The following is a 24,997-nucleotide window of genomic DNA, read 5'->3' as shown; positions in this document are numbered from 1 at the left end:
AAAAAGTCGTCCTACACTGGACACTTGCCAAAAGTGGCAAAGATGTCAGGTTTTAAGGTATAAACTTACATACATTCCCATAGGGGTAGCCAGACATTATGGATTGCCATTTTTCACGTTTCTGGCATACTTCTCGCGTTTCCTCCACCTTTATCAATCTTTTCATCCATTCCCGCCATTTCAGGGTACTTTTGACCTGGATTTACTAAAGAATGTCAGACGTCTGACATCATCAGATGTCAGCTATATACTTATATTAAATAAAGCCACATATTACACATTCCACCTTATAAGTAATCACTCGTTTTTTCGATCGGTATTAGAAACTTTTTAAAATACCGTTTATCAAGGTTAAGTAGCCGATGAGGTTTTATTTACCGACACGGTAAAGAATTTTCATTGCTAATGTACCTGTATGTACCGTTAACACAGACTCTGTTGCTTATTTGCCGCTGTTACTTTACATCAAGTGCGGAATATTAATTAGCGTTCGATTTTGCCATTCTTATAGCACAGTGACATTATGCTGAGCGTCGGCGACAAGAGATTTATGTTGTATCGGAATCCAACAATGTTTCCTTAAGAATGTAAGAAAGTTGGGAATGAATTTCTTTAACACCATTTTTTTTATTTTATACCTATTGAGGTTTATGTGGAGCAATTGAATTCAAAAATTGGAACCATTGGGAATTTATTTGTTTTTATTAGTTTTCGGAATCATTACAAAATATATCCGCCAGAGAACATTACAACGAGGAGCCTCATAGGGAAGGAAAGTGCAAAAACTTTATAACATTTAATTTTATAAAATTAAATTTAGGCTTACCCGTAATTCAAATAGTGTTGTTTATTCAACAATACCTATCCATTTTCAAGTACGGTTATGCCTGGATTACTCAGAAAATTATGGAGCAGTACAGCCACCTCTAAAAGAGTGGAAAAAGTATTGGGAAATACTTTAAATTTCGTTTACTACACATGTACATTTATCAGGTTAGTGTGTAGCACTACCTTAGCCATACTGGCATGCTCTTAGAAAATATACCTATAACATGATGTTCGGAGAAGCACTTATAAAGTGAAATTATTTCGGAAAATGACTCATGCGAATAGCGGTGCGTGCGAAACCAAATATTTATTATATTTCAACTTTGCTTAAGTAATATCAATATCCAAAAGTGTTTATATAACATTAGTGAGCTTATCTTCTTAAATCCTTGCGTGGCAAGTATCGATCCATAGCAAAACCAGTACTAATAAAAATTTGGTTTTTATTTTGTCACATAGCATTTAAAAAAAGACGCTTGAGTGATAATAAGTTTCTTACAAAGATTTTGTTACAATTTGATACTTTTTTACTAAGTGGGAGAACAAGAATTTAATATTATACTGCAAACTATTATAAAATCATAAACTCAAACAAAACGGGACCAAATCATATTTATGGCTTTATTGTCCCTCTATAAAAGGCCAATAATAACTGTATTAAGCCTATTTACATGTCTATGGGTAAACTAGTGGGTGTTGGCCCACCACGATCTCATCAATTAAGTACCCTGACACTGCACCTGATTTATTCTCTAACGGCCAAGAATACAGAATGGTCTTTGACTAGTGGGGTAACCTCACGAAAACACGACCAATCGGACAGTGAGCAACACATCTCAGTGTGTGTCGGCGATCGCGCGCTACGTGTTGAACAACGATGCGACAGACACCTGCCAAAATATAATTTATCAATTTTTCATTTGTTTATAAAACGCCAGCATGTGGAAGTGCGTCTTTATTTTGGTGCTTGTGGGTTTGACTTTCACTAGCTCCGAGGTTTGTACTTTCATTTTTTTTTACATTTTTTTTTATTTAACGTTGCTTACGGTGTCGTAGTTTAACTAAATATTATTTTCCTCCAAAATATTTTCTAATACCTAAGTAATTACACTCAATCATTATATGTTTACCAACATAATTTTTGATTTGTAAAATATAAAATATAAGAAAACCAAAAATAATAAATAAATAATTATTATCAGAAATGCATAAATCGGAAGTGGAAAGTTCAAACTGCAACGCATCCTAATGTTGGTTCGCGCGTTGAATGTAAAACAAAGTTATCTCCTGAATCTTCCATGCGTATTCTAAACACGTCGTGTTTGTGTATTTTCTCCTATTTTGCTAAAATGAGCTGTATACACCATTTATGTTACGTTAATAAATAACATGGATGATCACCGTGAAAAACTACTGTTACAATATAATTTATTATAGAATATTTCTTAAGCTTTCTAATTTTATTCCTTTAGCATTACATTATAGGTATTGATTACAAAACAAGATAGAATACAAAAGCTATGGCTGTATTTGAAAACTAGAAGAAACATGAAAGGTGTTGCTCCTTTGCATATTTTAGCATAAATTTGAATTTTGTGTGACGCAGGATAATGGAAGCCGCGAGACTAGAGGCGTGTTTACGAAGAACTTCTTCGGCGGTGTGTGGGGCAATCGTCCACCACTCTTGGAGCAGAATCTCCCGAGATCCACGTGTACCTGCAGTTAGTAATTGAATATTTTTTTACAAAAATTACATACACGCACATTATCACGCATTTATCTCCAAAGGGTGATGCAGAGGTGCAACCAGGGCATCCACTTTTCGCCAAATGTTTTACATTCCATTATTTGATGTATCAGGTATACGAAGCAAGCTAAAATTATTAAACATGGTAATTGTAGCTAGAAATTAGAAACATAATGGGGTTGCCGATTTAGGTAATTTTTTGAAACGCTTGAATCAACAGACGAAGAAACTAAACATGACGACTATTATTTCCTAACGTCGTTATTAAACTACCCACAATGATTTATTTAACCTCAAAAGTTTTTATTTACCACATTTTCTAGGGCGTTACGTCCATCAGACTAGTCATCCGTCTGTTCCCCTAATTCCCCAAGGGATGGTAGCGATAACGCGATTTTGATGACTAATCCTGTTCTCTCCCACAATTTGTTCATCACTCAGACAACGGAACAAAATAGCGTTGTCCCCCACCGATGAACAATTTTCTCCCATTGATATTGGGAACAAAGTGCTCTGTCTACCAGTGAAGGATAGGAAAACGAAGCATCTGTCATTATCCCCTAATATTATATTTCCCTATAGTAATCAAGAAAATTATTATTGTTTAATATGTCATTTTAATGTGCTGAATTTAAAATACTTAAATAGATCAAATGTTGTGTGTTAGTGCGGAGAGAATTTTTTTGGAATACGTATTAAAATGCGCGCGAAACTACATAAACCGAGACATATATTTTTGGAGATATCGATAGAATCAAACAAATATTTATATAGATAATATGCTACTGCTATTAGAATACAAATGTTTATCCAAATTCATAATGAAAATTAGAAATGTAGATAAATGATTTTTTTCAATTTCAATCATTATCGACAATCGAAAGATTTGTTTAATCATCTTTGATACGTGTCACCATTTAAAAAAAATGTTAATGCAATGTCCAAATACCATATTTTGTTTATTAACATATTCTGGATTCTGTTATTTGATCTTTGTTGTTATTGTTCCGCCTAATATCCTCCATCTTGAGTTAACTTACGTAAATAAAGCATAAAGTAAGAACCAAATTTAGGCATACCTTTGTTGTGCGCATTTAAAAATTCATAACACACTATAGGTTGTCAGCACTTAAATCCAGTTTAAGTCTTTTTGTTTTATCTGATGTCAAAATGTGCGCATGCGTTGTTAGGTTTTAACGATGTTTTCCTTGTCATATTAGGGTTATTTTAAAGACTAATGTCATATAAATATTAATAAGGTGTCAATTTTCGCATTCGATATTATCATAAAAATGGAATTTATTAGTATTTTAATATCAAATTAATTTAAATTCAGGAACATTTAATTGTGTAAAATAACGAATTCTCATTTCTTGGCTTACTTTTTAACATTGTTCTGCGTGATTATTGTAGTTAAAAGAAATGGGTAGTCAAAAAATAAAACGAAATAAGACCGACATCACTTTCGATAATGATATCTAGATTAGTCGTGAAAATAATTTGACAGTTAATTCCTAACTTGATTCAAAATAATATGAAAAATAACCGCAAATTATATATACATTAAGTGAAAGTCTGAGCTTCATTCATGAAAAAAAGCAATTTGAGATACAGTTTCTTTATTAAACTAAGAAGCTATTCATGAAAAGAGAAAGAATGGTAGTGTATTTACACTTAACCCATTGTTCATTGATTTAATTCTCCTGAAGTTAGTGTTTGTAAAAATAAATGTATTCTTATAGATTTTTATAATTTTGAGCACTGTTTACGATATCAAAAGTATTATTTTCAAATGTATATTTTTGATACCAAATCTTCTGATACTGATAAATATTTTATATTATTATTCAATATATAATTTGATGTTATATTGATTCCAGAATGTGGCGAGCGGAATGAAGCGTCCCGTATAGTGGGAGGACATCAGGCCGGGCTTAACGAGTTCCCCTGGATGGCGAAACTCATATATTTCAAGAGATTCTACTGCGGCGGCATGCTTATCAACGATCGATATGTTCTAACTGCAGCGCATTGTGTTAAAGGGTTAGTTGCTTGTCAAAAAACTAAATTTTTATACGATTACGGGAGCAAGAAACGTATGTAATACTGGCTACATATGTATGTAAGGTGCAAGTTAGTTGGTCTTAGTTACTGAACCGATTATAAGAAAGGAGTTAGGCGATGGATTTGTTTTGCACTGCAGAATATTCTAAAAATCCGGCTTATACACTATTATACGCTTATTACTAGAAATGAAATTATAAAAGAGACATCGCTATTAAGTAGTGGTAATTGTGACCAACTGTAGTTTGAAAAAACAAAACCAGACTAGGCATTATTTTGGTGATGCCCGCTATTTTTATAGAATATCATGTAAATCAAGATACATGTGACACAAATAGTCAAAATATGTATTTATAGACAAATTATCTATTCTGTCGTGAACTATTGACACACTTGCGTAAAATAATTAAATTGAAACAATAAGTACAATAATTGTAGAGCTAGGGGTATAAATTATTCAACCCTTTCATTAATGTGGATATCGGCGGTGTAGTTCCCCACTCTTTTCACCCTCCCCCTGTCCGTTGACCTACCGGGAAAGGTGACTAGCGTTTGTGAGTAGTCGATAATTTTATATTTTGTACGCTCTAGCGAATTATTGATCTACGAACATCAAAACATACATTTAGAATATTGTTAGGTATAATTTTGTTCTTTGACCTTACATCTGACTTTATTTTGAAGCTATAAAATACCCATAAATTGTAGACGAAAATTAAATCTCTTGCTTGATTGCAAGATATAAATGTTCAAATTAGTGTTATTTAAGTCAATCATTAATGCGCAGAACCACTGATCAAATTTTTCTATGTTATAGTCTCAAGATAAAAATGTAATTAAAAGGTAATAGATCATCCTTATATATTATAAAACAATGACCCACCGCCGCGTCTGTCTGTCTGAATGCTATAAACTCAAAAACTATTAAACGGATTTTCACCAACCAATCGGTTTTCAGCAATGGACGGATGATTCAAGAGGAAGGGTTGTATTACTTATAATTTATGAATGTTTTGTACGACACAAAATATAGGCATATATGCTCTGCTACACTTGCGAAGCTGGGCCGGGTCGCCAGTCGAGTGTAGAATAATTATAGAGTCAGAATAGTAAAGGAGTGCTTTCATAAAGTCACAGTAGTGTCAACTAGTGGCGAAGGATGGAACATTACAATCAAGAGGTTAACACTTAAATAGTGTCTTTGTTTCTATTAATCTATAGTAATACAAAGTAATATTTGATAAGTTTGCAAAAATAGGCCGGCGGTGATCGTATAATAAATTCTCATCGGCACTACTCTTATTCTCAATTCAACTCAGTCAAGTCAAACTCAAGGCAACTCTTATTTTGTCTTCTTGTAAGTTGGCCTTACACATGCAAACCTAAATAATGACTTAATATAATTTTTTGGCATGGCATGGATAGGTAAATGACCATTGGTTTAGCACACGAACGTGAAGTCAAGACCCCAAGTGTTTATCTAAACTCTTAAAAGGATGTTGACTCTACAAACCATTTGTAGGCACACGATATATTTTGCTTATCGCGAAAATTGTGGCTGCCGACATACACTACTCCATTTGCGTTTTCTTAAATATGAATTTAATTTTTTTTATGTTTCTTTGCGTGATGATCGTTAGGGTTTTTTTTAAATTAATTATTACCTCCATTTAAAAGCATGTTTTATTCCTTTTTTATTAAGTCTTTATTTTGATTGTTACGAATAGATAAGAAAAATGTGCCACTTTAAATATCATTTTTTGAAGTAGAACATGATATATAACATTTACTGAGAATAATAATTATACATATATCCAATTTCGGAGAATAAATAAGGTATGATATTGAAATGGTATAAATCTAACAGCGCATAATTAAGGTTAATGGCACAAAGGTGACGACACAAAACAATTGAATTATTTACTGGTTATTGACACATTCTCATATGTAGGTTAATGACAAATGGGTGAGGAATACTACTTCGGAAAATTAATTTATCGGATAATTGCTTTTCCGTAATGATTTTTTAATTTCAATGTATGTCATTACAAAAGTAATCAAGATTTCGATTAATTATTACTTTTTTTAGTTCGATTAATGCACGGCGCCGGTTACTGCAGATGAAACCGTAAATCATCAAGATACGAGTCCGATAACCTATGATTTGGCAAACAAGTCCGAAATAAAATCGGTGTCCGAATTTGTGAATTCCAATCAGTATCGATAAGTGCGTTCACCTTCAAACCGGCCCAGGAGCAGGCTCCGAATTAAAGTTCGTTATCCTCCACAAATGACCATTTTGATCGGCTTTATGCGTCGCTTTTTTGTTATGGATCATGGCTTCATATCATTTTGCGTCACAAATATAGATCGTAGTTGTGAGTTCAATATTTACTGGTAATCGATGGTTATGCGATTTTGAAAACGAACTGCGCAGTAAGTGAAAGTTTATGGACAGACATAAATGGTATCCATGACCCTGGGCTGCCAAAATACAGCGTCACTTTCGCTCAATGCCGACACAAATAGTTACGACCATCGCACAATCAAAGAACTAATGATAGTTACACAATAGTTGAAGTAAAACTAAACTGTCTTTTTATTTTCTGCTTTCCAATCGCAAATGTTCTAAATTACCTTTGAAATCTTGCATCCTGTTTATTTTTATTAGTACACTAGATTTTGTTCGCGACTTTGCCTACCGAAAAGAGTGTTTCCAGGATAATAAAAATGGCCTTTGTCCTTCCCGGGGTCTCTAACTATCTCCATAACAAGTTTCGTCAGTATCCGTTATATAGTTTATAGTTTATCGCGTTCAGACAGACGCGGCAGATTTTTTTTTATAGTATCTAAGGCTTCGTCGTACGTCCTTAACCATGGGATTTATTTGAAGGTTTATTATTATTTATAATTTAATTCCCCTGACTATAGGTTAACCATATATATTTTATTTATTCCTTTGATTGACGAGACTAGCTTGCCATTTGCCTGATGGTAAGCGATACGACCGCCCATAAACAGTAGAAATACCATCCAACATCTTAAATTGCAAGTGTTTGGCATTCCACTGCGCTCGCCATCCTGAGACACAAGATGTTAAGTTTTAGTATGTCCAGTAGTTTTACTAGCTACAATTTCCTTCAAACCGGAACACAACAGTGACTACACACTGCTGCTTGGCGGCAGGAATAAACATTGCGGTGGTACCTACCCAGGCGGACTCTCACATATGATAGGCTTACTACCAGTAAGCCTGATGAAATTATCACCTGAATAATGTTATCGTAATTAGAATGTCTACAAAATTATAATCATTACTCCCGAACACATTAAACATAACGCAAAAAGAATCGACACTATCATTGTTATGTTAGATCGTTAATATAAGCTTTTAAATGCTAATATTTATATGTTTGTTTTTGTACGTTGAATCTAGTTTTGCTTTTATCTTGTTTTCCAGATTCATGTGGTTTATGATAAAGGTCACATTCGGAGAGAATAATAAATGCAATACCACAACAAGGCCAGAGACGAGATTCGTCCTGAGGGCTATATCTAATAAGTTTAGTCTTCAGAATTTTGACAACGATATTGCTCTTCTTCGACTGAACGAGCGGGTTCCTCTCTCTGAAGCAATCAAACCTATTTGTTTACCGAAGAATAATTGTGAGTACAGCTATATATTATAAAATACTTACGACTCAGCTGCGGGAAATCTCCAATGAAAGTCCCACTGTGTACTTTTCCGACGTGGTATATTTGTGTATAAAATTACATTTAAATCCATTTAGCGATTTATATCTTCACTACCAATTAATATCCAAATATCTTACTTTTACTGATAAGTTATTAGTAGGTTGAAATCACTGAGAAACAGACTTATCACACAATTGCTCTTTACTTACCTAAGTAATGTTTGCAAATACAGGCCTGAGTTTATGTCAACATTTTGTTAATGGAAATATCAAAGTAAATTCGATTGAGAATAGAAATAAATCGAATTGAATTGTATTCTTATTGTCGTATTTGTTAAACATGCAAAAATATTGGTAATATTAATTTCTTAAGTTTACGCGAATGTTAGACATTTAAATTAAACTATTTTAGGAATTTTATCGCGGTTTTAATATTTCCTTTTCTCCCGACGTTTCGAAGACTTTGCAGCCTTCATGGTCACGGGGGGACTCACCATAGTTTAATTTAAATATTGGTAATATTATTTTCTTTAACTTACTTGCAAAGTTTAAAAAAAGAGTAATCTTTTATCCCAAGATTTTATAACTTGGATGAGAGGCAAATTTTAACATTTTATGATCAAACACTTAGATGTAATATTTCGCCTGAGCGCAATATTATCTACTTATTAAACCTCTACAGGAGAGATGATTTCTTTCAAAGAAAAAATACTTTATAATATCTTCTATAAATTTATGACAGATTAATAAAAATAACATAATTGATTTAAATGCCTTGTAAATAAATTACATTTCTCGTTGGAGTTTTCTTTATTGGTTTGGTTGCTCTAAATATAATAACACTTTTCTAGATTTAATTGAGGTAAACAATTTAATTGTAGATACTCAAGTACATAATAATATGGTATTTAATAAAATATCAATAATTCCAGATAATCTATACGTTGGAGTCAAAGCTGTCGCATCTGGTTGGGGAACGCTCAGTGAAGAAGGAAAGGTGTCATGCACATTACAAGAAGTGGAAGTGCCCGTGTTAAGCAATGAGGCGTGTCGAAAAACCAAATACACGCCGGCAATGATCACTGATAACATGCTGTGTGCTGGCTACCCCGAGACCGGGCAGAAGGATTCTTGCCAGGTAAGTTATGTGGCTGCTTTCTGAGTATACAGTAAGTAGCAATTACGGTACTCTGAGAATTTTTTAGTGGTGTCATATTCTTAGAAAGGTCTTATGCTTGTTTCGATGAGTTGTGTTCGGGGATCAGTCTGTGTAGATCCAATATGACTGGTTGCATAATTCTATTATCTTTTGAGTATCAGCTACAGTGGACCTTCACTTAACAAAGTAACAACTTTGCCATGATAAAAAAGGTTATTGATTCATTAGTATCATTAAGCTGTCTATATTGGTCATGAGACTAATATTTGGTGAGAGCGGAAGGTTCTATGAGACAAGTGTAAGCTCAACTATTATAATTCTCTGGAATGTCTTTCTGAAGGACGTTGTTGCTAGATTCTGGACAACTTAAAGTTGCTAATTGTTTCATTTCTATTCTGTTATGACATGGGTCGCAGATAAAGTGGATATCTACAGAGTATCTTTTGGATACAAAGTTATCCAAATATGGAATATTTCTCAACAATTAAAATCTCTTTTGGTAACATGTCTTTATTGTTTACTGGAAAGGAAATAGAATTGCTTGGTATTGTGTGAACTGTACTGTCAAATGAACATGTACAAAATGCCATATTAATGTGTGCAGTATAAGCAACACCTATTTATTCCCCACAAAGATAGTTAAGTTACTATTTCCATTATTTGATTAGTTATTATTTGTTAATTGTAAGAAATTTTTAAGTCGGTAAAGAAAATTTAATAATCTTTTTCCACCTACCTGCCCTTATTCCACTCTGAATTAGAGTTGCTGCAAGAATGTTTCACGCATGTTAGTGAAATGATTTGGTTTATATTTTATGCCTGTCTGGCATTAATCTCTTGCGGGAATTCTAACTCTGGAAAAATTAGCTAAGAAAACACAAAGTGTTGTCCGATTTGGGATTTGTGTCCAAGACCTTCCGCTCTATCTTTTTATAAGCTACCACTAGAACAAGACCAGTGATAATAATTACTAGTAAGTTTAATTAAAGAAAATGAACAATTTGTTAGGATAGATTTTTTTCATTTTAGGACATAAATAAAAATTATTAATAAAATTGAAGTACTGCTAACCAACCATACTTTAAATGTTGGATTAACATTTTATAACCATAATATTTAATAATAATAAAAATATATATTATTATTTTTCAGGGTGACAGCGGCGGCCCCCTCATCACAGAACGGAAGAACGACAAGCGATATGAATTAATAGGTAAACACTTCCTTGTCCCTTTCTAATACCTATACATAACGTCGACGGTATTCAAAGATCGTTGGTGTTAAATCTAAATTACATCACACAAATAAGTCTCCGAATAATTAGTTTTGATCTATTTCTATATGGTCCCTTTATGTTTCTCCGGGGAAAGTGTTATTAATGCTACCACCTAGTCTTAGAGGCGACCTATGTTGGCGTCAGCAGTCAAAAGTCGTAGAAAGACTTATGCTATGTTTGCATTCACTTTGCCTAACCCGAATACGAACCCAGGACCTAAGAATGGTGTCGTGCCGTGGAGGCAATACAGTTATGCAATCGAGGTAGTCATATATTTATGGATGTCAGCAGTGCCGAAGGGTACATATAACCGCCGATTCCTGCCGACTTCCTATTATGTAGAATTTATGTAGAATCAAATTACATTAGAGCAATTTCAAGACTGTATTAATGTATATTAGTACCTGTATATTGTGTCGGATTCCCTTTCGACATATTTCACCTTTCGCCACTGTGTGTCACCGTCCTAATAAATATTGATATTGTGCAGTTTAAGGCGATCCTGCTCATCCATGCCTTAAATAAATAAAATTCATCACGACGCGCCTATACTAATGATATGGAGATTATGTAAAAATAGTCATATAGCGAGGGATTATGAGATATTTTTAAAATAGGCTGTTATACCCGCATGTTGACAACTTTACGTAGGTGAACTAGCTCGTACGATTTACTCATTTAGTCATACTATACCGCATACTGTAATATTGGAAAGATCTATACAAATAATCTTATAAGTAATATTACATTACATTACAAGTACCTGACAAGTACCGACGTAACGCGGTCAGTTTCATAAATATTGTATACCCCTAATTCGTCAACTTTAGTTAAGAATAGTTCAGAATAATAGTTAAAGCCATAGAAATCATACTAAAATACTAATTTAATATATTGATACTGTTTTAACTATGGTTTTGATAAGGTGTCAGAAAGAGATACATACTCGTTGATGCATTCGAAATTTACAAAATTGTCATCGGTTTTAACTATTTGATGCTAGTGATTGACATTGTTGATTTAATAAATATTGATAAATACAAACGATATATCTTATTTAGTTCGTATTTATAAATTAGATTTTGAAATAAATGTAATGAACAACTTTCTTGAAATATGGGGATCAATATCATACGATACTTTTAATGATAAATATTTTGTACAAACGATCAGGTAACGTCTTGCGACGCTTTATTATAATCTGAGAACGAACGGATACACGTTGATCTATAAGTTTTAAAATACTCTTTTTCTTCTTTAGGTGTGGTGTCCTGGGGTAACGGCTGCGCTCGAGTGGGTTACCCCGGCGTGTACACCAGGGTTACCAACTACTTGGACTGGATACGGGAAAACACGCAGGATGGATGTTACTGCAGCGATTAGACAACACATCACTGCTGATTGTTCGTAGAATTGTCGGATTCGAATGCATTCCTGTTTTAATTTTGTCAAGAATTATGCTGCGTTATAATTTCACGTTTTAAAATTGTAAATGAATTCTGGGCCTTTCAAGTAATTATGTATGTAGCGTTTTACTGTGAGATTTTAGGTTCACAAATTTTAAATCCTATGAGGATTCAAGTTCAAATTAATACAAATAATAAAAAAATTGTAATGAAGGTTGAACGTATACAATATTTTGTAGTTGAAGCAATACAAAATATTGTATACGTTTGACAGAGGTTTTTGCAAAGCTGTTCCTATTCCATTAAAAGTATATGGAAGAATATTACGACACAGCAAGTTGCATAATGCATATATAGTTCTTGAACAAAACAGATTATTATCCTGAATTTAGATAGAATGATAATATATTTTTAGGTATCAAACAACTTAATTTAGAAGACATATTAAGAAAACAATAGAGTTTAAAATGACATTTCTTCACAAATTATTTAAGATTGACAACTGTAAAATAGGATGAAAAGGGCGTGAAAATTTATGATCTTGATATTGCAATAAAACACTTTTTCGGATTTTATTACGGTTTTCTATGTGTTATAATTATCTCCAGACGTTTCGAAGACTTTGCAGACTTCATGGTCACGGAGGGACTGAAATGTTATTCGTCCGGAAAGTCAAAGTTACAATATCTACCTACATTTATCTAATATATAAAATACCGTGATAAAATCCGAAAAATAGTTTCATTTCAATGTCTAACATTCGCGTAAACATAAGAAATCATTGATATTAAAATTGTTTGTTTCCAAATAAAGTAACTTAACTGATTAACTGTAATCCGTATAATATATATTGTTTTAAACATTCTTAACAAAAATAAATATTTGGATTACAGTTCACTCGTTTTGGTGTAATTTACTCCAAATTACCGAACATCTAAGGAAATGTATACTTTAAAGTTAATTTTTTGGTCGATATTTATAATGTGCCAAAATATGTTTTAGATTTATGTTTGTAATTTATTTTGGTTAAATAATTATTTATCTAAATTATTTAAGTATAATAATGTAAGTAATAATATACGTACTCTAAATGCCATACAAATTATAATTAAGATTTACTTAAGTACTTACTTGGTATTTTTTTTACTAAATTAATTTGTAAAGTGACCAATAAAGTACCTCAGAAAACTATGTGTTTTTTTTAATTAATTTTATCTTATATATATCTCATAACTATTTATTTTCCATATTTAAATTAAAATGAATATACCTACCAATAATAATATATTTAGTAAGTTTAGGTGTCGTCTTCATTAAAAATAATAGGGAACTATTTATAATAACATTCCTGGATTATAAATCTTGTTTAATGATTGGAAATATGGAATTATTTTTCTTGACGTTAATTTTAATTTAGGAACTTTGATGCCTCATTAGACGGTCATTAAAAAAAGGTTAAGACATTTTAATGGCATTGTATATTTCCAATTTTTGAAATTAATAAGGGTAACTTATAAAAATTTACAAAGGCAGAGGGGCATTTTTCAATTCTTCCAACTGTTTGAGTCGGCCGCTATAATTAAATCCGGCAATCTAAAACCAAAAGCTATAAATATGTTTGCCGAGCGTGTCCCTAAATTTATAATATTTTATTGCATGCATACAGACATTTGATGTGTATTTTTGCTCTTATGGTTTAAACTATAAGATTCAAAATAATTACGTGTTAACTGTCAGCCGATGTCGGGGTGAACGTTCTTAGAGGTCATTGCCAAATAACACGCCTTCTTTGGAGCCGCTGTCGCGGGCTACTAAGATTGCGCTCTACTACTGAGAATATTAGATGGACCTACCTACTTGATTTGTTTTAATCTTTTTTTTTATAAAAAAAAAATACCAATGTTTAAATGGCCAGGAACGCGTATTACATATTTTTGTAATATTAGTGTTGATATTTTTCTTGCGGATTAGTAAAATTTTAATTGTAGAAACTAGAAAGTTTTACCAAGAAACTTTACATTTCTTGAATTGAGCTTTATCTGATTACGTTATTATTGAATTGTGTATAACACCAGAGAAGTGTAAAAACTAGCTTTTCCTCGAGGCTCTCCCGCGACACAATATTTTACAGGATGAAAATCCCGCTATATATTTTCCCAGGGTAGAAAGTAGCATGCATCCATCCGAGGGTCAAAGACTTTCTCCATACTGATATTCATCGAAATCTGTTGGGTACTTTTTCAGGTTATCCCGTTTAAATAGGCAGATAGATTAGGCGGGGTACATTGTTATATATTTTTTAGAACTTTTTAAAAGGAGAAATTCTGTAACACATTGTTTTTGCGTAACTTTAACTGTTTACACTGTGTACGAAACGGAAACTCTCAAAAAGGATAAATTTCCTATCAGGTCATAGAGTAATGTTTTATAGCCTAAAGCCTTTCTAAAATAATTTTTAAATTGGAACCAGTAGTTTTTGAGATTAGCGCGTTCTAACAAACAAACTCTTCAGCTTCTTATAGTAGTATAGATTACAAATTTATGCTTTTAGCGTGCGACAGCGATGGATAATTATATTTGAAACTTATTTAAATGAAAAGGAACTAATTAGTAGAGGGTGGTGTGGGCTTGCATTTGCATATAAAGCCGTATGCAAAAAAATATTTGCCTTACTCTACCGCCTGTATACGCGAAGGAAATACACGTGATTTTTAAAACAAATGTTACATTTTAGAGTTCCTATAACCATAAAGTGCGCGGAGATCGAAGGCATGAGTTAGTGTATCAAAAATACTGGGACATAAGCGCATGAACTTTCTATAAGGAGACTGTTTCTCACTTCACACTGTGAATATGTTGTGGTATATTTTGTGTTTTTGTCTATGCACGGTGGTTGGATATGCGCCGCGCGAACTAAATAGGGTGAGTTTTTTAAAAAAAGAATTTTTTTTCCATTAGGATTTTAGTTATATTATTTTAAATAAAATTTTACGATAAAATTTCTAAATTAGTATTTTATATTTTTTTAGGGTCCCTCATTATCCTATGAGGTAAAAACGGGACCTGGTCATTATGGGGCTCAACATTTACCACCATGTCAAGACTGTAGTAAGTAAATAATTACTGATTTTATAGTGTTCAGTGAACAAGTGTGATAATAATATCTTCGTTGAATATGACTTAACAATTAAAACAAAAATATTTATCAAGAAGGATTAATACAAAAATAATTCAGTCTAATAATTAATTATAATATATTAACATGCTTATAATTTATGAAAGAACTATATAATTAAAAGTTAAACATTTCCCACGCAAAACAGTTTTCTGATAATTTTCTTTTTCCTGTTAATCATAGGGGTCGAGAAACTATAATATAAAAGATTTTTATTAGCGTTAATGAAAAGCAAATGTGTGTCTATTTTACTAGATCTAATTTGATCCGACAAATTATTGCATCGTATATCTATTAGCTCTCTACTAAGTATAACATTTTTTGTTATTTAAATAGAGGTCATTTTAAACGTGTTTCGGAAAATATATGTTTTTGTTTGTTTGGTCCAAATTTTTTTTCTAATTGGTAGATTTTTTTTTTATTACGTAGTCCGTGCGTCGCAAAATGGTTTAATAATTTAGTGTGTGACAATTAAAATATATAAAAGTCGGGAGAAAATAATAATATAAAAAACCGCGATAAAATCCGTTAAATAGTTTTTAGTTTTATTTCAAAGTAATTTTATCAATTATGATTAGAACATTAGTATTGTGTTTGAAATATTTTTTAAATATATGAACGCGAGCGTCAAACCGCTGCTTCATGTTTTTCAATGTAGTATAAGGCCTACGTCAACATAAATATAATCTTAAAATAAATATATTAGTGTTGATTTAGGTTTTACTCTTTGTTAGAATTAATAATTTATAGAATAAACTCCAGAATATCGTTCTATTTTTTTTACTTCTTATATCTTTAATCAGATTAAGAGATGACAATATCGATTATTTTTTAGTGTGATGACTAAATGAGATACTAATGTTTTCTTATACACAATTCAAAGGTAGGGGTGTTGGTTGCTTAAATTCTCAGGTAATTTAAAGTGGGTGTCATGTTACTTATCTCCACCAAATCATATCTTCATCAAAACAGATGGATAAAATTTAAGTGTTTGGCTTCCGAATTTTGCATTTTAATACTCGTTATAAAAAAGGATTTTTGAAAAAGTGGTTTGCAGGATAATTATTTTTTTTTAATTTTGCAAATTGAGTTGAGTCATATTTTGTGAGTAGATTTATTATAATCATGAATAAATTCTTTTGATCTCCATAACTGATTAAACTATAATTAATAAGTATATAATATTTATTTTATAAATTGTTTGTATTGGTCCATCATTAATTGAAGAAGTCGCATACACTAGCTGACTACCATGATGAATAGAATCGTTTTTAATAATGCGCTTCAAGAGCTGCAATTCATATAACTTGCATAGAACTAAATAACATTTTTATCTTACAAAATAGAAAATTCACAATACTTAGCCATTAAACAAACTCGTAAATAAAGGCTACCAAAAATGTTTACACAATTCGTCACTGTTTGTTATTAAGAAGGTTTAATACCTTTCCCCAGGCTGCGGCGAACGCAATGAGGAGCCTCGTCTCGTGGGTGGTAGAGAGTCTGGGGTCAACGCGTATCCCTGGCTCGCTCGTCTGATATACCACAAATCCTTTGGATGTGGAGCCTCACTAATAAACGATAAGTTTGTCATCACCGCTGCGCATTGTCTGAAAGGGTAAGGTCCTATATTATATATAATTCTATGTACCTATATACTTTATATTCCTGTTCAAAGGAACAATTGAAATGTTTAAGATTTGATATTATTACGAAATATGAGAAATTATTAATCTTTAAACATAGTCTATAATGTCTACAGCAGAAGAGGAAAAAGAAAGGATTAGACAATGTTTTAATTAATAATATATAATAATAATATCAGCCCTGTATTATATACTTGCCCACTGCTGAGCACGGGCCTCCTCTACCACTGAGAGGGATTAGGCCTTAGTCCACCACGCTGGCCTAGTGCGGATTGGTAGACTTCACACACCTTCGAAATTCCTATAGAGAACTTCTCAGATGTGCAGATTTCCTCACGATGTTTTCCTTTACCGTTAAAGCGAACGATAAATTCACAAAGAATTAATAATATCTATATAAGAAATGAAAATTGTTTTATACTCTAGTATGAATGGAATAATACCACAGATTAGATTTGTTGGTTGTAGGATATATTTTGTATTTGCCCGGATAGCGGCCATCGTACACAATATGTTAAAACCCGTCATAGTGGCCCACGTAAGTGCGTCGCGTTCCGGGATCAACCTGTGTAGTATATTAGAGTCACTTTGTCAGTTCACGTATAAAAAAAATAATTAAATGATAATTAACATATAGCTAGACCAAGTCCTACATTAATACATAAGGTATATGATTTTCATACATTGTAGAAGTATTATTAATTAAACACGCGGACCATGCTAAGAGAACTAACAAATACCAATTATAATATATCGGATTGCAGTGGTTAAACGTAATTTGCTTTACCAATACTTTCGATAACATAATAATTCAATAAGCAAATAATGTATCTAATCATACCTTTACGGGCTAAACTCTTAACACTTGCATTGTGTATAATTTTAACGGTATACAATAGTCGTCAGCGGCGAGTCGTCTTTCCGTTACTCATCCTATGTATACAGATGGTGACAAATGATACAGAATCATGATCTCTTTTCTTGATTGGTAAAAAACGGTAAAGTTATTTGCATAAAATATAGATATTCATTTAGATAAACTAATATTATTAAATGCTAAAAATTAGAAACCGTATAATTCTTCCTTATAGGACGGTTTTAATTGGTATACTAATGGATATATTATACATACTTACAAGCCCCTGTCATAAATATTTGTCCAAAATAAATAACTCTTCTTGTTCCTAGTGAAATAATACCATTATGGATATATTCAAAGATTCCTCACGCGTGAACACACGTTGTTAGCATCGAAACTAAATGTGCATCTTGCTGTAAACAGGAACGTTACTTTAATATTAATAAGAATCGTTTAGGTACCTTGGATATGATGTAATTATGGAATCACTAGTTTTCGTCCGTGGTTTCACCTGCGTAAAAAGTTATAATACTTTTAATGTTAATATACTTTTATGGTAATGTGAAATTGAAGCACAATGTGATAGAAGTCAATATAAAGATTACTCGCAAGAAGTGACCTTGAGATATCATGTAAAAAGCCTTAATTTTGCATTTTATTATTAGTAAGATATAACTTGTACACAATATTCGACGCGGGTAGCAATGGCTAGCGTTTAGAGGCAGTCGAGCTTAAGGTGAGGGGTGGCATAAAATGCTAAGACATATTCGATAAAGAGGAAATTTGGTCTGTTCATTTTTAGAACCGCTTAAAAAAAATCTAATAACAATACAGGCTTTATTTTACTATCATTACTTTCATTCTGAAAAAAGGAATACGTACGTAAACCCACTGGTAAACCCTCTTTTTTGCACTTCAATGTTAAGAAGTTCATGCTTGCCTGATGGTAAGCGACATGACCGTCTATAAACAGTGGTAATACCATAATATAAAACTGAATTATAAAGTACCTACTAGACTAACTGCCTCCGTGGCGTAGTTACACAGCATGCGCGGTATGACAGCGCTCTGTGGTCCTGGGCTCGAATCCCGGGTCGGGCAATGTGACATTTGGATTTTTCTGCTTAGTGTCAGTCCGGAGTCTGGAATTTGTGCCCGATATGGCGATACGCTCACCCCCTACCACATCATGAGACGAAACACACTTAGCGAAAAGTGGGTGCCCTGGTTGCGCCTCTTTTTTTTTTTTTTTTTTTTTTGTTTTCGCGGAGAATGTCCCTTATTACTACCGCCCAGCCTTCGTGGGGGGCGACTGAGCGGTTATGCTGGGGTAACCGTGCCTTACGGCCCGGCGTTGAGCCGCCCGGATTTGATGACGACCTTCGGGCGACCGCCGGGCCGAGGCCCTAACCCTTTATACAACTTAAACCTATGCACGGCCTACCAGCTAAAACTCCGCGGTGGCCCTCTTCGGCGCATTAGGGACGGCTGCGGGCTTCCTCTGACGTTGAAGTGTCTAGTGTGCGACCGCAGCCGCCCCTGCGCGGTGCCGCCTTGCGGCCCGTCTCCTATGGGGGGGGCTCAGAAGCCGCCGCGCACCGAAGGATGCTCTCGGCGTCTACGGCAGCGTGAGGCCAACTACACACACTGCCGTCCAACCCGGGGGTTAACCGACAAATGTGCAAAGATGCACAGAAATGCACTAGGGCGGACAGCCCCCTACTGCCCGCCGACGACCCCCTTCGTGGCCCCTATTAGTCGCCTCTTACGACAGGCAGGGGATACCGTGGTGGAATTCTCCAAACGCCCCCATTCCACAGGGCGGGAGACGCCGGTCAGTCGTCCACCCGGCGCCTCCTTCGTCTCCTCTGACGGCGGGAGGGATCGGCCCGTTCCCGATCCCTCTCGGCACTCTCCTTTGCGAGAGGACCACCTCGCAGAAGTGGGCCACCGCACGCCAGGCCTCCCGACTGCCGACCATGGAAGCGACCACGGCCGGCAGCGAGAGATCTCCTCCGACGACTGAAACGAGAGCGCTGCGCTCCTCGTCCCAGGCTGGGCAGGACTCCAACGTGTGTTGGGCCGTATCTTGCGGGCAGTTGTCACAATGGTGACACACGGCGCTTACTTCCTTTCGTACTATTTCACACAGGTACTCACCGAAGCAAGCATGCCCGGTGAGCACCTGCGTCAGGCGAAATGTCGCCACGCCGTGGCGCCTGTCCAGCCACTGTGCAAAGACAGGACGCACTGCCGCGATGGCCCGAAGCCCCGCTGACGGGGCCTCCAGCCTGAAACGCCACTCCTCCACGGCCCTGGTTGCGCCTCTGCATACCCCTTCGGGGATAAATGCATGATGTTGTGTATGTGTGTGTGTGTGTGTAGATATAAAGTAAGTAAATACGCCTTCAGTAATTAATATATTCATAAAAAGCATTCCACCAATTATCTTCCAGGTTTATGTGGTTCATGTTCCGAGTGACGTTCGGCGAGCACAACAGATGCAACCGCGAGCAAACTCGGGAGCAGAGATATGTCGTGAAGGTGATAGCACATAACTTCACACTGACAGAGCTGAGTAACGATATAGCGTTGATACAAATGAATAGGCCCGTCACGTATTCACACAACGTTCGACCCGTTTGCTTGCCGACTAACCCAGGTATGTTTGGAATGATGCAGTTTCGGTTTGTGTACATTGAATGTTTATCGGTGTTTTGAGTCACTTTTTTGAGGGCTCAAACAAAATGACTCACTGAATAATATAATAATATCAGTCCTGTATTATATACTGTCTCATTGCTGGGCACGGGCCTCCGCTTCTCACTGCACGTCTTATGTGAAGTCCAAGGTAAATGACAATTGGCAAGGGACGTAATTATGCCTTGAAGGTTTTGGTATGACAGTGGATACGTGAGATCTGATAGTCTGGTGTAGTCCAAAAATCTGTTTTTGAATGTTCTAGACCCACTGGTCACTTAGTGAAGTTTATTAAATAGAAGGTCCAAAAGCCATTACGTATATCAATCAGTAATTCCTGTTAGTTAAAATATTTTAATATATTATTGTCCCATTGCTGGTCACGAGCCTTCTTTACTATAGGACACCGGTTAGTCTAATACGTTGGTCTTATGTGGATTGGATTTACATACCTTTGAAATTGTTTGTTACTGAGAATTCGCAGGTAGGTTTCCTTACGAAGTAATCCTCCATTATTAAAGTAAATAAAAATAGCGAATATACATTTAGGTACTCATCATTTCGAAAATTCAGGGGTGCCTCTTCTAGGAGCTGGGTTGAAATTAATTATATTTGGATTGGTACTTCATTCCATTACCCATTATGCTATCGTTACTTCAAAACAATGTTTATTCAAATTGGTAACGTATATATTCAATATTTCCACACTCCAAAACTTTATTTGTGTAAGACATCGGTCAAGTGTCTAATTTTTTGCTCAAGCGATACCACGCTTGAAATATAATATGAATATCAATGACTGTCAATATGTTGGTCACAAAAACAGTGTTTGCATATTTTTTCACTCAGACCTGTCTAACGGCACATTGTATCGTCATTGTACAATATAAGACTTAGGGCCTGTTTCACCATTTAAATAAATGCTAGTCGTCACTTCATAATAATATTATAATTGCGAAAGTTTGTGAGGATGGATGTATGTTTGTTCCTCTCTCACGAAAAACTACTGAAAGATTTGGACGAAATTTTACAGTAATATTGGTTATATATCAAAATAACAACAAGCTACAATTTATAATAATTTTGTGTAATTTGGTCATAATATAACGATACATATCAAGTAAGTCGGGAGAAAAATTATCCCGACAAACTCCTTCACACGGGCGAAGCTGCCAGCAAAAGCTAGTAAATGTATAAACCGACCAAATACAAAAGACATACTTTAATCTATCCTCCCAAATAAATAGTAATAAAATGAGTAATTACATCTACAGCAGCTGTTGAATACGATAACTGTCAAATAAAACTTACTTGAAACTTGTGAAACAGGCCCAATATTTACTCGTATTTAGATTTGATGTTATCAAAATAACTAAAAGTAGTTTGTGTGGTTGTTCGTTTTGACAGCTTTATAAAACTAGCTGTTGCTCGTAGCTCTGCCCGCGTTATAGGCTTTTCTTGGAATAAAATGTTATCATTTAATTCTAGGATAAAAGTAGCTTAGTACTTACTTAGTTTATGTTTAGTTACTGTTCTGATGTTCTAAATGTCATACAGATCATTTAGCAGATGAGCGTTAACTTCTAATAATCCAAACAAAAAATTACTCGCAAATGTAAATCTGAATTTGGTATTTTGTCAGATTTGCGAATGTATGGCTTTGTAATGTAATGAAGCAGGCTAATATCGTTATTAAAGAAACTGCGCAACAATTTTAATCACCAGACATGACGGACAGGTCTCTACCTAACATATTTTATACATTTGAATTCAATTTTACAAATGACAAGATTTTCCTTATAATATATTTCGCAAAGTTAAAAAAGCCATAAAGACATCGTAATTTATAACCACAAAGGCATATTTGAGTGGGTTGAAGTGTTTCAATTTTGTTCTCTAAAATGTTTTTATAATCCCATGCGACTTTTATGCAAATGTTAGGGACACAAGTTTCATTTTAGAGACATCTTTCCTTATGCCTATATTGACTATTGGAGTTATTTTGAAACTTGCAGCACGTCATGCAAATTTGGGTTCATCCAAACCTAAGATAATCGAGATAGCCGATGCAGTGCTTTTTCTTGCGTCTGCGCAACACAAAAAATTTATTCGTATCCTAATAAATCTTTTTCGGCAGATTTTAGGTTTGAAGCGAGAACATTTATTGAGCATATTTTTGCCCATGATGTTGGTCCTAAAATGTTTATCTTTTTATAATATCGTAAATTTTGGAGACACTAAAATACTTTAATGATATAATTTCTATCCCTTAAATTCTTTATGGCTTTTTTAACGAAGAGTTTTACCCTTATGTTAATAAATAACATAAAGTTAAAGGTTTGGTAGGTACATTGTTTTATTATGAATCAAAATTTACGCTCAGTTTCCTATTAATTATGTTAAGAAATTAATGCCTATTCAAGTTAACCTATAATCTAAACGATGAAATTTACATTAAATTCAGAACATACACAATGTATCCATATTCAATTTATCGCAATTACTTGAGAATGACGAAAATTATTGAATTCTCCTGGTTGATACAAGTTTTTTTAAAAAGATTATTGGATCCGTGGAACCTTTCGCACATATATAGATAGTCCGTGGGTCATTGACTCAGTCGAATATTTTAGCACGATAAAATATTGTTAATAGTTAAAACAAATTACTTATATTAGAATATATTCGTATTTTATTTAGACATCAGACGAAATAAGGTGTTTATTTGATAACATATTTTAAAATATAAGCTTGTCTTCCGAGCGCCAAACATATGAATTTCTTAAAATTAACAACTTCGTTTGTTTCGAAAAACGAGATTAGCATCATCAGTAGCTAATTGCGTTGAATGTCGACATACAAGATGGACAGACGACTTGATCAAGGTTCCAGGATCACGGTGGGTGCAGGTCACTTTTGATAGGTCGGTCTAGAAATCTTTAGGGGAGGCCTGTGTCTAGCAGTGGATTTCAACTGGTAATGATGATTGTTAATATGAATATTGAGTAAAGTCGACGATTCAGATATATTTTTATTTCAAACTGAGAAATGACAAATAAATAACATGTTGAATTAATTTGACGAAATTTATTCTTGACCTATAAGACTTAGATAAATATTTAAAGAGATAAATAATTTTGGTAATTTTATTTTTTTAAAGTGAACGTAAAATTTATGGTCTCCTAGTATAAAATAAATTGCTTAACGCCGCTTGCAAGGCGAGTAGCTTAAACCCACAATGAAATTAGTCAAATAGACAGATAGGGATGTAAACGTCTGTTTTTTCTTGTAGGTAAAGTATACACTGACACATTAGCAACCGTTGCTGGGTGGGGGGCTAGAAGTGAGACAGGGAATTGGTCCTGCACTCTCCTTGAAGCAGAGTTACCTGTTCTTAGTAATGAGGAGTGCAAAAAAACAAAATACAACGCATCAAAGATCACTGACGTCATGATGTGCGCAGGGTACCCCGCCACGGCTCATAAAGATGCGTGCACAGTAAGTGTTTCTTATTTATTTATAGCCCATTGTCAAAGGATGACGACGTAATATATAAGGATTTTACATGATTGATTTTTGTTTGCATGTGTATAGAGTGATTTTTTTGTAACAATGTTTAATTTTCATGAATGCTTGTTGTATGAATTTTATAATGAAAAAGATCGAGAAATTTCATTTGATTCGATATGATTGTGTAATTTTAGGGAGATAGCGGCGGTCCTCTGATAGCAGAAAATAAGGATTTTGCATCTGAATTAATAGGTAAATTATTCTATTTTAAAACACGTCCTTACTATAAAAATATTCTTTAACTGTACTTTCTAAAATTAAAAAGAATGCGCCTGTATCCCCAGAAGGCAAAATAAGAATGAATATAGAGCAGTCATGAGCCATGGTGTTATCTCCATATCAGGGGTAAATTCAAATAGCTGATCAAAAAACGAACATTGCTCAGCTTGGTAATCGGAAGCAAGACCAAACTTGTGGCATAAGAACAAAAGCGCCATATATTGAAACTTTTTCATGAAACCGTCAAAAATATTTATTCTTAATAAATATTTCTAGGTATCGTGTCCTGGGGTTACGGATGTGCAAGAAAAGGATATCCTGGAGTATACACGAGAGTCACAAAATACTTAGATTGGATCCGAGATAACACGCAAGAAGGATGTTACTGTAAATTTTAATCGCACATATTATAAAACTTTTGTAAGCCTCGCTCTTTAATTTAAGTAAAAAATATTCAAAAAAGTGCCGTTTTTATTCTAAATAAATTAACACCTAAGAACGATAAAATCTATAATATATGTTAATGCAATTTCCACGAATGTAGATTATGTTTAAGATAATTTGTTTAGGAGATTAATTTAAATGGATTATGTAGTGATTAAAAATAAAAATATGTTCCATATGTGCCCAGTTTTTGGCTGTAACTTGAAATT

General features: G+C 34.0%; 1 protein-coding gene across 1 annotated transcript; it reads left to right on the top strand.

Annotated features, from left to right (window-relative positions):
* Positions 1-1,616: 1,616 nt before the first annotated feature.
* LOC115451873 (transmembrane protease serine 9) lies at positions 1,617-24,787 on the top strand. Its single transcript, XM_030180271.2, has 14 exons — positions 1,617-1,824; positions 2,435-2,549; positions 4,456-4,618; positions 8,100-8,305; positions 9,267-9,472; positions 10,646-10,706; positions 12,031-12,147; positions 15,000-15,097; positions 15,205-15,283; positions 16,806-16,968; positions 20,312-20,517; positions 23,848-24,053; positions 24,260-24,317; positions 24,621-24,787. The coding sequence occupies exons 1-14, from the start codon at positions 1,768-1,770 to the stop codon at positions 24,740-24,742; spliced, it is 1,857 nt and encodes a 618-aa protein (XP_030036131.1). The 5' UTR covers positions 1,617-1,767; the 3' UTR covers positions 24,743-24,787.
* The last annotated feature ends 210 nt before the right edge of the window (positions 24,788-24,997 follow it).

This window comes from Manduca sexta, chromosome 21 (assembly GCF_014839805.1).
Source record: "Manduca sexta isolate Smith_Timp_Sample1 chromosome 21, JHU_Msex_v1.0, whole genome shotgun sequence".
Classification (NCBI taxonomy): Eukaryota; Metazoa; Arthropoda; class Insecta; order Lepidoptera; family Sphingidae; genus Manduca; species Manduca sexta.
This window is presented reverse-complemented; position numbering and strand designations above follow the sequence as displayed.